Source organism: Scomber scombrus, chromosome 20 (assembly GCF_963691925.1).
Source record: "Scomber scombrus chromosome 20, fScoSco1.1, whole genome shotgun sequence".
In the NCBI taxonomy this organism is placed as follows: Eukaryota; Metazoa; Chordata; class Actinopteri; order Scombriformes; family Scombridae; genus Scomber; species Scomber scombrus.
This window is the reverse complement of record NC_084989.1, coordinates 21804538-21817201: the sequence shown is the minus strand read 5'-3', so window position 1 is coordinate 21817201 and position 12664 is coordinate 21804538. Positions and strand designations below refer to the sequence as shown.

Below are 12664 nucleotides of genomic sequence, written 5' to 3'. Positions count from 1 at the left end.
CTACACTTTTACCAAAACAACCACCACGTTCCTGCACTGACGCACATACAGTATATTCCTGTAATGTCCTTGTCAGAGACGCATCAGGACACATTAGCATTTACACTACAAAAGATATGTGGTCACATGCATCCCAAACCACCTCGGCAAGTGGTTTGAGTGATGGGAACATAATGCGTATTTGAGGTGGCTTACACTCGTATTTTAATGCTGTCTGCTTGTGCGTGTTAACAGGTGGAAACAGGGTTCAAGGTTCAAGGTTCAAGGTTCAAGGTTCAACGTTCAACGTTCAAGGTTCATGCTTTCACATTAACAGAACGACATTTGCACTCAGGTCCCAGCAGCATAATAAAGTGACAGTTATAAAGTAAAATACCAATAATAATAAATAAATAAATTAGGGCTTAAATAATCAAAAAGAAAAGAAAAGCCTCCTATCTATAAGGTTAACTATTAAAATAACCTACTGTAATACAGCAGCTCCTTACTGCACAAACTAAGAGTCGACATATAGGTGAAATCTAAAATTTAGCTGCCTGGCAGTGATAAAAAATAAGGGATTTAGTATTGTCGTCTTGTCGTCTTCTCGTCAACTGTGCAATTGTGTGAGTGTGTGTGTGTGTGTGTGTGTGTGGTTGTTTTTACTTCCTGTATTTTCCTGCCTTAGTTGATTAACTCATGTGTTTTTAACCTGTGTCTTGTTTCACTCACCTGTGTCCTATTTATAATCAACCCTTGTGTCTGTATAGGTTTAGGTTTTCGGGTTCAGTCCCCGTTCGATCCTCTGTGTTGATTTGCATCTGTTTAATTCTCATCTTGTTTTAGTCTAACCTGTTTTTTTTGTGTGCTTTAGTTTAAATAAAGACCTTTTTTTCAGCCCTGTTGTGTTCTCCACCTGCTCCACTTCCAATTCATGACATATTAAGGCATTATGGTTAAATATAAATTAACCAAATTCTATATTAAACCTTTTTAGTCAACTTCATTCCAACTTATTACCAAGTTTTACACATATTTTTGGAAATTATCCCTCATGGGTCTCATTTAAATGATAGTATACCTTATTTTTTAGTGAAACACCTGTTATCCTCCTGTGTCTAAATTGACCCGAGTGCTACAGGAGGGTCAAACCATTGCTCATGCTTCATAAAATATAATTGAATGTTTAAATAAATCATTGAAGGGTCACTCCATCTTGGCGTAATAACTCACCCTGCATGTTTTTCTGTGTTTTTGAAGGGAAGCTTTTCTAAGTTTCAAAAAAATAACCCTACCTGATGTCACAATTATGTCATCAGGGTTATCTCGGTTTAGGATTTGGACTAACTAAAAAACCTGATTTGCAACCTGGAGGTGAAAGAAGAGGACTGAAATGAAAGGATTGCATTTATGTATAATGTAGGATGCACCATGGCTTCTACTGTATAGATTATAACGTCTCAGGTGCTCGTATGAACATTGGCATTGGATGTTCTTCTTGCAGTAATCACTCCTCCTGTTCATACTCACCATTAGGAGATCCTCTCATAATGTGCTTTTCAGTGTGAGTGATGGAGGTCAAAATCCAGAAGCCTCCATCTGTGCAAAAAAAAATGGATTACAAAGCCATCCGAGCCTAGACAAATCAATTAGATATCCTCCAAAGTTTTAGTTTTAGGGGTTTTTTTTACTGCCAAATTCCTTCTTTTTTTGTTACTATCTCTGCACTGCAGCTCAAACACACAGAAAGAATGAGTTTTTTGCATTGTTTTTAGACTGCAAGTTTAGAAATTACAATTACTGAAGCCTAAAATTAGCTTTAGGTGAATTTCGGAGTACATTTTTACAGTGGTTGGTTGGCTGTGGATCCTTTAAAAATGATCTTATAATGATCGGTATGAACAGGAGGAATGAAAACCTCTTTCAATATTCATTTGCACATCTGACTTGTGCTTTAAAACAACCTTTAACCCTCCTTTTTTTTAGTTTTTCTGCCTCCAATTTTAGGAAAATGCAATGCTAAATCACTTGAGTACTTATTTATATGTTAAAATATTAAACAGGACATTTGTAAAAAAGGGTGGAGTTCATTAAATCCTGAAGCCCCCCCCCCCCCCCCTTCTTAATGAACTCAATCAACTAGCTCATCTCTACACACATGAGTCATGTGTTCTGCTTATAATTCAGTTTGAAGAATCTCTGTTCGGTTAATCAAGTTTTAGTCTTAACTTGCTTTTCTCTCCACATCCTCCTCCTTAAAAAAAACCCCCAAAAGAAGCCTGGATGCACGTGTTTGGATGGATCACTACTGCCCTCTGGTGGACAAACCCTCTGTGTCTGTCTCTTATTTAAGGGAGGAGGAGGTGAAGTTGCAGATGCTGGGGGAATTAGAGGTTTCCAGATGTTTGATTGAATTATTCAGAGAGCTTTTTCACATCTACTGGTGCGTAAAGGGAATGTGTCTTTTTTTTTTTTTACATAGCAGCTTGACAAGTGTTGCAGAATCAGCTTGTATTTCCTACATTTTAATGCATGATATTGATGGTATTTTAGTGGTAAAATAAAAATACAATATAGTTAACCCTTTGTAGGTCATTTTGTGTCATGATATCTGGTCAAAAACTAAAATCTATTTAACCCATTTAACTTTTTTGGGGCAATCTTTACCACTTGTATGAGGTATGTAATGCAGAGACAGACCATCAGATTGTGTTATGGTTGCTATAGTTACAGGTTGTGCTATAGTGTATAAATGAAGAATAACCCAAATCACTGCTGATATAAGAGATTCCTGCTGGAGACATTTTTTAAGTTGAGTTTCTAATGTGTTTTTTAAAAAGTTTTAAACAAGTTAAGTCTGAATTAGGTCTGTAAACATAACATTTAGAGTCAATGAGAAAAAAAAATCTATGTTTTATGTTGTCATGACCTCAAAGAGGTAGGAAAAGCAACCAAAAAAAAAGATTATTTAAATAGCACTTTCTTGGAGTGACCTACAAAGGGTTAATTTTATAATAATTGATTCACTAGAAATGGTGCACAAGAAAGTTTAAAGACAGCAGCAGCTTATCCACAAACACACCTACTGTAATAATCACTTATCAGGAATATAAACCAACATGTTATTTATTGTAATGGGTCTCGTGCAATCGCCTGGCAGCTTCAGTCTCGTTCTGAAGAAACCAGCAGTGTAACAAAAACAGCGCGCAGTGTTTCCTGGCAGTGAGTGTGTGTATATGGACGCAGAGAGAGAAATCTTTTCACACTTGCAGGAAACGCATGCGCGCGGAGGAAACCCCGACTGGTTTGTGTCAAGTCGAGGCAGACGGATGTGATCGAGCCCCAAAAAAAAAAAAAGAAAAAGAAAAGAAAGATCACCTGTATTCTGGCATTCATGGTGACACAGTGAGTACACGTTTTTTTTGTAAATAATTGATTTTTTTCTTGTGCATTAAAAGAGTGTAGTAGGCCGCGTGCAGGGGGATAATATAACCCGCTTGTTTGTGTTTCTCTTTGGGGGAAGGAGGCGGATGAAATGCAGGATGCTGTGAAGCTGGAGCATCTTTATTATATGGATATTCAACAATTCACGAATCGTGCATGTTGTTTCTAGCTCTAAAATTACAACATCGATGGTCAAATTGCGTAAATATGTGCAGATCTTTGCATTCATAGAGGATGAAGAGGGGGAGGAAAAAAAACCTGTATCCTGTAAATTATCAGCTTTTCTGATCAAATAATTTCATTATATTTCTATAAATAGCTGCACACAGTCTGCAGCTCGCTTCAGGCTGTTTGCTTTCTCAAATCGACCATCATGTGGGTTTCATCCTCCCGAAGGATGTGACTGATGGATGCGATTGCTGCGGTCCAAGAGACGCCTAGTCGCTGTCATTACCACTCATCCCTCATAGAAAGCGAGAGAGAAAGAGAGAGAGGGATGAAGAGAGGAGGAGGAGGAAGAGGAGGAGGAGGGTTGTTGCTGATCACATTTTGGTTTTGTTACATTTCAGATTGATTCAACAAACCGGTAGGACGTTTCCCTTTTCCTCCTCAGGTTGTTTCTGTTGAGATATGTGGCGCTTTAAAGGCACTTAAGGCCTTTTTAATTTTTAAATTTTTTTTTTTTTTTTTAAAGATATATGTTTAATCTTGATGATCAGAAATGTGGATTATTGAGATTGCATGGCACAGAAGTTGACCCCACACGTCATGATCATGAAGTGGTCGTGCATTCCTCAAGATATGGTCTCCACGCCTCAGAAACTGTAGTTTAAATGTGGTAAAAAATATAATATAAAGCATCAGGTTTTGATTGGTGGTTTTATTGCTTTATCAATCAAGTTTGATCCAACCTCTTCCAGTGATGCAGGCCTGTTGGATCTTTAATGTCTTGTGATTTCTTGGACTGTGATCTGTGATCTGTGCCTGTGTGTGTGTGTGTGTGTGTGTGTGTGTGTGATGCAGTAATAATCCTTCCCCAGTCAGCCAACTCTCACTCTCACTCTCACTATGCTCATATCCCATCTCTCTCTCTCTCTCTCTCTCTCTCTCTCTCTCTCTCTCTCTCTCTCTCTCTCTCTCTCTCTCTCTCTCTTCTCACTCTCTTCTCACTCTCTTCTGCAGTCCATGGGCTCGGAGCGGGTGGAGATGCGTAAGAGACAGATGCAGGTTCATCAGGAAGCAGCTGCCAGTGTCCTCCAAGCGCGCCACAGCATGGGAAACACCCCCACCAACGCCTCAAACGCCTGCTGCTTCTGCTGGTGCTGCTGCTGTAGCTGCTCCTGGTAATAAACACTATTACGCTGCCTCCCACTCATGCAGAGCAGGGCCGATGATGGGAAATGTGTGGTCTGAGGCACCCGAGAGGAGGAGGGGGGGAGTGGACATATAAGGCCTGTTTACTGTGTTTCATAGCCTTCTGAATATCTCCTCATTCAGATTTACTGCAGTGTAGGTTAAAATTGCAGTTTTTCGGTGCTAACTTGCTGTCATCCATCCATCCATCCCTTATCGAATTATCCTTCATTTACTATCATGACTAAATCTAATCAGCATTATTGTACGTTGTTCATGACATCTTTAGGAAGCACGCATACAGATGTTACTCATTTCATTTGTCTGCTTTACCACTGCGATACCATGATTCTTCTGCGGAGGTAAAAGAGGAGGCTGCACTAGTCAACTGTAGACACTAGGTGGCAGCAGAGTGCTTGAATCCTACTGGCAGAATTTTAGGATAATGTTTCCTCCGATCACAATATAGTTGCAGTCCGTATTTCAGCTCGATAATTTAAATAACGGTGATGGGAAATATGTGGTCTGAGGCACCCGAGAGGAAGAGTGGTGGACATATAACGCCTATTTACTGTCTTTCATAGCTTTTTGAATATCTCCTCATTCAGATTTACTGCAGTCTAGGTTAAAATTATGGTCTTGGATGCTAACTTGCTGTCATCCATTCATCCCTCCCTTATCGAATTATCCTTCATTTGCTGTCATGACTAAACTTAATGAGCATTATTGTATGTTGTTAATTTTGTTGCTTTACTGCCATGATGTCACGATGTTGCAGATGCAGCGGTAAAGGAGGAGGCTGCACCAGTTAATCGTAGACACTGGGTGGCAGCAGAGTGCTAGAATCCTACTGACGGGATTTTAGGATAATATTTTCCCGGACTTGTCCGTATTTCCGCTCGTTAACTCAACTGTATAAAGATACTTCCTCTGATTTATCTCAGATTTCACAGTTGCTGCATCATAGTTCTGACAAAGTGTAAAACCTGTTTGAAAACCTGAGAGGTGTAAAATAAGTCCTCCTTAGTAAAGCTGAAACAGTTAGTCGATTCATCAATTAGGAAATTAATTTGCAACCATACAACAGTCAAGTCATTTTTTAAGAAATATGGCGTCTCAAATGTGAATATTTTTGTATTTTCCAGACAAAAGATAACCCGTAGTTTAATAGTAGTGGTCAATGTCAACGCCTATATGACTGGATTGGACATGCAACCATAAATATGCAGGTTTTGATGTCTTAAACATTGCAGATATCCAATATGTTTTCATTATACTCCTGACAACACACTGTCTCTTTCTTATTTTTGATGGCTAATGCAAATCTATAAAAACAAATCTTGTTGTGTGCAGTGGTATAATATATCTTGTCCTGCTTCTTCCCCAATTAAATTCCCAATCTTAAACTGTCATCATAAAAAAGTAAACTAATTTAAATACACATGTTGGCCAATCAACGCAAGCATCTTCGATTTAACGGGGCGTGATTGGTCCACTGCCACAGCAGCTACAACCCATCTGTGGTGGTGAAGTCGTGGTGAATCTGAGTTAACATGCTTAGCAGTTCAGCAGCCAAGATGCCACCTAAACGCTCTAAAGTGTGGCTCAGGCTTGGATTGGTACTAGGGCTGAGCGATATGGACAAAATCAAATATCCCGATATTTTAGACCAAATACCTCAATTGCAACAATATTGTAGAGATGGCTGTTGGTGCTTTCACTAAATATTTACACAATGAAATGTTTGATAAATAATCATCAGTAATGTGGATATAATGACAAAGTGGGTAAAAGGTACAAAACAGAACAGCTATAAACAGTCTGGTAAGTTCAGAAAATTACATATTTTACTGTAATGCAGCTTTAAAACCAGGAAAAGACAACTCTGGTGACATATCGAAATATTACGATATCCAAAATCTAAGACGATATCTTGTCTCATATCACGATATCGATATAATATCAATATATTGCCCAGCCCTAATTGGTACTAGTATCGTAACCTTTTAAACGATACCCAGCCCTAGTAGGTAGTAGCAGTTTAAGCAGGTGTTAGACTTTCTTTAGCCTCCATCCTGTCATCCTCTCTACAACACCACTGCCTAGAGCATCATCCCAGAAAAACAGAAACACTACGGCCCTGTAACCCACACCGGATCTCATTGGACGGAGGCCTCGGGGGGTGTTAATCTGTTTTGGAATTATGAACCATTTACTTGAGTTTTCTCTACGGACCGCCAGCCTGCCGTGTGCAGAGCATGTTAATTCACTCCACCAGGGATGAATAATACGTTTTGTCTCTACATCTATATTAATTGTTGCACTGCTACAACAGCCACATTCCCAGATGGGACGGCTCACAGTGGACCGTCGCCTCAGCCAATTAGTCCACAGCCAGCTGCTACATCAGGTGTTATGTACAGGTGATCACACCAGGATGATGCGGACAGTTGACACTCATTCCCAACATTCCCAGTAGACCATCTGAATTTGCTAGAGGTGTTCGGTTTGAAATGTTGAAAACAACATACAGGGCCTCGGCTTAGGTATAGTATAAAAAAAATCTGTGTCAACTGTTGGACTGTAGTTGATATAAGATAAATAAAATGTAATGTTGTTAATTAGGTTTTTACAATAACTATATGGCCAGAAATATTAGCACTCCCTTGTTGTACTTTTGGTCTGGGGCTGGTTTTATGATTCGGGTCAGTCTCTTTAGTTCAATTAACCCTTTACATACTGTTCAGGGTCAAATTTGATCAATTTTTACATTTGAGAGCTGTAAAAACACCCTATACATATTTATTTTAGCAGGACTTTTCCTAATGTGAACCATAGTATACAAAAATGGAAATAAAATGCACTTTTAAAGTTTTTTGTGGAGCTGATTAACACATTTTTATATATGCAAATGTACAATTTTGACCTGTGTTTATTACACAAAATCAAAAATCAGTATTAAAACATGTTGTTGTGTTCTGACTGGTTGGGTATTTATGAATGTGGATTGGTGTAGAGACTAATTATGAGTCAGAATATGAGCACTATGTAAAGGGTTAAAGAAATCTTCATGCTACATTATGCAATCATATTTTAAATTAGCAGTTCTAATCTTTTGGTTTTTCACCACTTAAGGAGTGATTTTTCCTTCTCTGATTGTCTCAACTGGAGGATTACTAGATTTGTCTTGGGGCTTCCCAACCAGGATCACTCTTCTAGGCAGTGTTCTTGCAATGTTTGCCTTCAGCAGTTTGGGGATGGACTTTTTTCAATATGTCCATCCACACCCTTATGCACAAAGCAAGGCCCATAAAGAAATTGTGTTTGGGATGAACCTGGAGCGCCGCCTGTGAACCAGGTCTTATCATCAGACTTCAGCACCAACCTCATTAATGAGCTTCCTTCCCAAAAGAGTGGAGGCTGTTATAATAGCAGATTAATACCCAATACGCAATCACATTTGGGTGTAATGTTGGGCTGTCCACATACTCCTGGCACCTTTGCAGGTGCTATTTCACATTCGAACCAACTACAAACCTTATATTTAGAACAAAAGGTTGACATGAAAGGACTTCAGAGCTATTTTAAATGTTTGACTGCTAGCAAAATCACACACGGATGACAAGCGACTTTAAATAACCTGACGAATACAATGATCTGCTTTTTATTTGTCTTTCAGTTTGACTGTTAGGAGTGAAGACGAAACAATACAGAGATCCACTTTTGAGCGCAGAACAGAGGAAATCACTAGTTGTGAAGAAAGGTAAGAAAGGCTACTGATTTCACCTTACATATATATATGTTGAGGCATTATTGAGAGAGTCACTGCACAAACCAATACATCAACTAAGGTCTCTACTCCTTTTCTTGAAGCCCCAAGCCCACTGAGGAAGACGCACGCTCCTGGACAATTTCATTTGAAAAGGTGATGAAAAGTGCAGCCGGGCGCAGCTGCTTCAGGCAGTTCCTGCGGACAGAGTTCAGCGAGGAGAACATGATGTTCTGGCTGGCCTGCGAGGAGCTTAAAAAGGAGACAAACAAGACTGTGGTGGAAGAGAAAGTTCGTCAAATATACGAGGACTTCATTTCAATCCTTTCCCCTAAAGAGGTGAGACTCCAAGGCTATTTCGTGCAAAGCGATGCAACATTTATAGTGCTGAAATAGTCAAACTGATCTTTGGGTTTTTGGACTGTGGCTCTGACTTGGGAGATTGTGATGGGAATTTTCTGGTTTTATCTGATATCTTATATACATTTTAACACTTTCAATTGTCTATAGAATCATTTTAGTGAACATAATCATATAGCAACAAGTAACTATCAATCGGTTGAGCATTTTCTTGATTAACCAGTTGTTCTGTCTATAAAATGTCAGAAAATAAATTAAATACACCCATCATAATTTCCCAGAGAACAATGCAACTTCCAGCCCAATTAGCGAATAGTAGGTGAACATAGTGGAGCATTTAGCAGCGTAAGAGGCCGATATTTCCCTCAGGAGCTGGTGGAGAGCAAAAACAGAGCTAAAAGAGAGAGAATATGTTGCAACTTTTTGCTTAAAGGTTTGCTATAACTTAAAAGGATACATCAGTGTCCGCATATTGCTAGAAGGGAAATATTCAAAGATCATACCAGAGGCTTATTATTATATTTTGAGGAAATAATCATACACATAATGACCAAGAGAACAAATCAGATTGTAAATGTGTAATTTCAGCACAGTCTGCTGCTGCTGTCTATGCTGGCTGCAAACACATGCTGCATTCAGAGACACAAGTATCACTCAAAAAGCATTTCTAAATCACTCTATAAAATATGTTATCAAAGAAGGCATATCAGATAAACACATGCATGTTAGAAGCTATTTAGACATTGTGATGTTTAGATGTTGCTCTAGACATCAAACTACTGTCCAATTTATTGTGTCTGTCCTCTGTGCTGTAGATGTGAGCCTCTAATTTCCTACAACACTGGAAGGCAGCAATTGATGCAACTTGTGGGACTTGGCACATACTGGTTGACCGGTACCTAAGTGCCACAAAATTATTAAAATTTCATACATTATGGGACTATTAATGGCATTATTGATCTTATATTGTATAGAGGGCAACATTTTTGTATGAATTCAATAATTACTATACTTCTGGCAATGCTGGTCAGTGTTGTGCTCCCAGCTTATATCCGCTGCCCCCAAGTGGACAAAATAAATCGGTCAATGCAGGTTTAACACATTATATTCACCAATTCAAGCCCCAACATGAAAACCACTGACAGGTGAAGTGAAAAACATTGATTATCTTGTGACAATGACACCTGTCAGGGAGTTGGATGTATCAGGCAGCAGCTGAACAGTCAGTTCTTGAGGTTGATGTGTTGGAAGCAGGAAAAACAGGCAAGCATAAGGATCTGAGAGACTTTGAAAAGGGTTAAATTGTGATGGCATCTCCAAAACATGGGGTACTCCTGGTATGCAGCAGTCAGTACCTACCAAAAGTGGTCCAAGGAAAGACAACCAATGAACTAGTAACAGGGTCATGGGTGCCTGATGCTCATTGATGTGATAGCTCGTCTGATTTGATCCCACAGAAGAGCTCCTGTAGCACAAACTGCTGAAGAAGTTAATGCTGGCTCTGATAGACAGGTATCAGAGCATGCAGTGCATCAGAGTGCTCATGCTGACTGCTACTGTCTACCACCTTAAGTACCTACAATGGGCCTGAGAGTGTCAGAACTGGACCATGGAGCAGTGGAAGAAGGTGGTCTGGTCTGATGAATCACCTTTTCTTTATATTGGGTCCTGGTATTCATGGAGATTAGGGCTGGGTATCATTTAAAAAATTAAGATACCAGTACCAATCCAAGTACCATTACAGTGATACCAATACCAACTGAGTACTTCATTCGATACCTATCATTACATTGCATAAAACACCACCACTCCTCCACATCTAAATGATTACATTTTTAGACAAATGCATTTTGAAAGTCCATACAAATAGTCATATTTTATAGCTCTGTGTGCAAAAAGGATCGATTGCAGGTATTGTTCGACAGGAGCCATTTCGATACTACTTGGTATCGATTTATTTCAGTCAGTACCTTAAAGGTATTTAGTACCAATACCCAGCTCTAATGGAGAGTTTGATACATACCACCTACCTAAACATTGTTACAGACCAAGTGCATCCCTCCATAGCACCAATACTCCCTGATGGCCTCTTTCAGCAGGATAACGCACCCTGCCAAACTACAAAAATGGTTCAGAAAAGGTTTGAGGAACATGACAAAGAGGTTCAATGTGTTGCCTCAGCTTCCAATCCGATTTGGGACCTGTTACATCTGCTGGAAAAATGAGTCAAATTCGTGGAGACCCCACTTTGCAACTTACAGGACTTATCTGCTGCTAATGTCTTGGTGTCAGATACCAGAAGACACCTTCAGAGGTCTTGTGGACTCCGTGCATTGACGAGTCAGAGCTGTTTTGATTGCAGGTGGTTTTAATGTTGTGGCTGATCAATATCAATATGAATACAGCAACAAATCCTCTCATAAAAAGCAGGAATCTGTGAATATTTGGCCTCTTTGCTTGAGAAATGACTGGATTCATTCATTTATTGTCACTGCAGCCAATTGACTTTTGTTTTGTGTTTAAATCTACATCTACAGCTTCATTTTTTTCTGTTTTCGTCCTCCAGGTTAGTTTGGACTCCCGCGTCCGAGACGTGATCAACCGCAACATGCTGGAGCCGACCTCGCACACGTTCGACGACGCTCAGCAGCAGATCTACACGCTGATGCAGAGAGACTCGTACCCTCGCTACATAAACTCCACTGCGTACGCGGATCTGCTCAAGAGCCTGGAGGAGCCGCCCCCTGAGCCATAGACTCAAACACCACTGCCACACACTTTTAGCTAAAACTGGCGCATGCGTCCCACCCGAAAGGAGTTTTTTTTGTGTTCCTATTGGAGAGTCCTGCTATTTAGAGAAAGACAAGACAGGACAGGAGAATGAACACTACTTATCCAGCTCTAATTGCTGTTTATTTACCCACAATTAGCTCACCAACTCCTTGGAGCAAGCAAGAACAAATGCTATATGTCCGGCATCAGTTACTTGTTCAAAAACATATCTATATTTTTATATACTCCCTAGCGCTTGACATTGCACTTTTCTACCTTGTTCAATGAGGGAAAGCATGTATCTATGAGCACTGCATTTGTATTTAGGTGTATTGTGAGCCTTAATGCATATTCAGTTCTTGTAGAAACTAGTACGTTTTATTTTAGTGGTAACTTCAGACAAAAAAGGAAAGTGCCTTGGTATAAGATCTTCTACACTTAGCACCTGTGGTCTAACACGAATGGTGCGACATTGACTTCACATGTTGGTGCTTTTCAGCTCTTCGGCTCTTCTCAAAGATCAAGATTTTACAACTCGATGAGCTGATACCTGAAAATAGATCTTGTCTGTGTGTTTCAATACTGTGATATGAGTCATATTATATTTAATTTAAACAATAACAACAACAAAACAAAAAACAAAAACAGGGAAAAATAAAAATGAAAACATGACCTAGACCACTGATATATTTGTGTATTTAAAAAAAAAAGGAATTTGTGTGAAATAGCTATTTGAATTCTCACAGATTAAAAATAAAGCACAATCGTATGTTGTTTTCGCTGTTGTGTGTCGTTGACATTCACAGATTATTCCTTTCTTATGGTTTTATACATGATTAGAAATGCTTCACATATGAATGGTAAATTGAGCTGCTAATATCATGCATTTAATTGCATTTTTTGTGCTTTGTTTTCAAATGCTTTATTTTAACATTTGTATAATTAATCAAATATTAGGGCTGAATATAGCCATTATGATGATGGTGG

The 12664-nt window shown here is 39.2% G+C and overlaps 1 protein-coding gene across 1 annotated transcript in view; it reads left to right on the top strand.

Moving 5' to 3' along the window:
* LOC134002128 (uncharacterized) overlaps positions 1 to 11660 on the top strand; it is an 18214-nt gene extending 6554 nt beyond the window's left edge. Inside the window, 7 exon segments of the mRNA XM_062441410.1 lie at positions 235 to 294; positions 3203 to 3296; positions 3298 to 3384; positions 4606 to 4766; positions 8456 to 8539; positions 8650 to 8884; positions 11472 to 11660. Coding sequence (XP_062297394.1) covers positions 235 to 294; positions 3203 to 3296; positions 3298 to 3384; positions 4606 to 4766; positions 8456 to 8539; positions 8650 to 8884; positions 11472 to 11660 — 910 coding nt within the window.
* The last annotated feature ends 1004 nt before the right edge of the window (positions 11661 to 12664 follow it).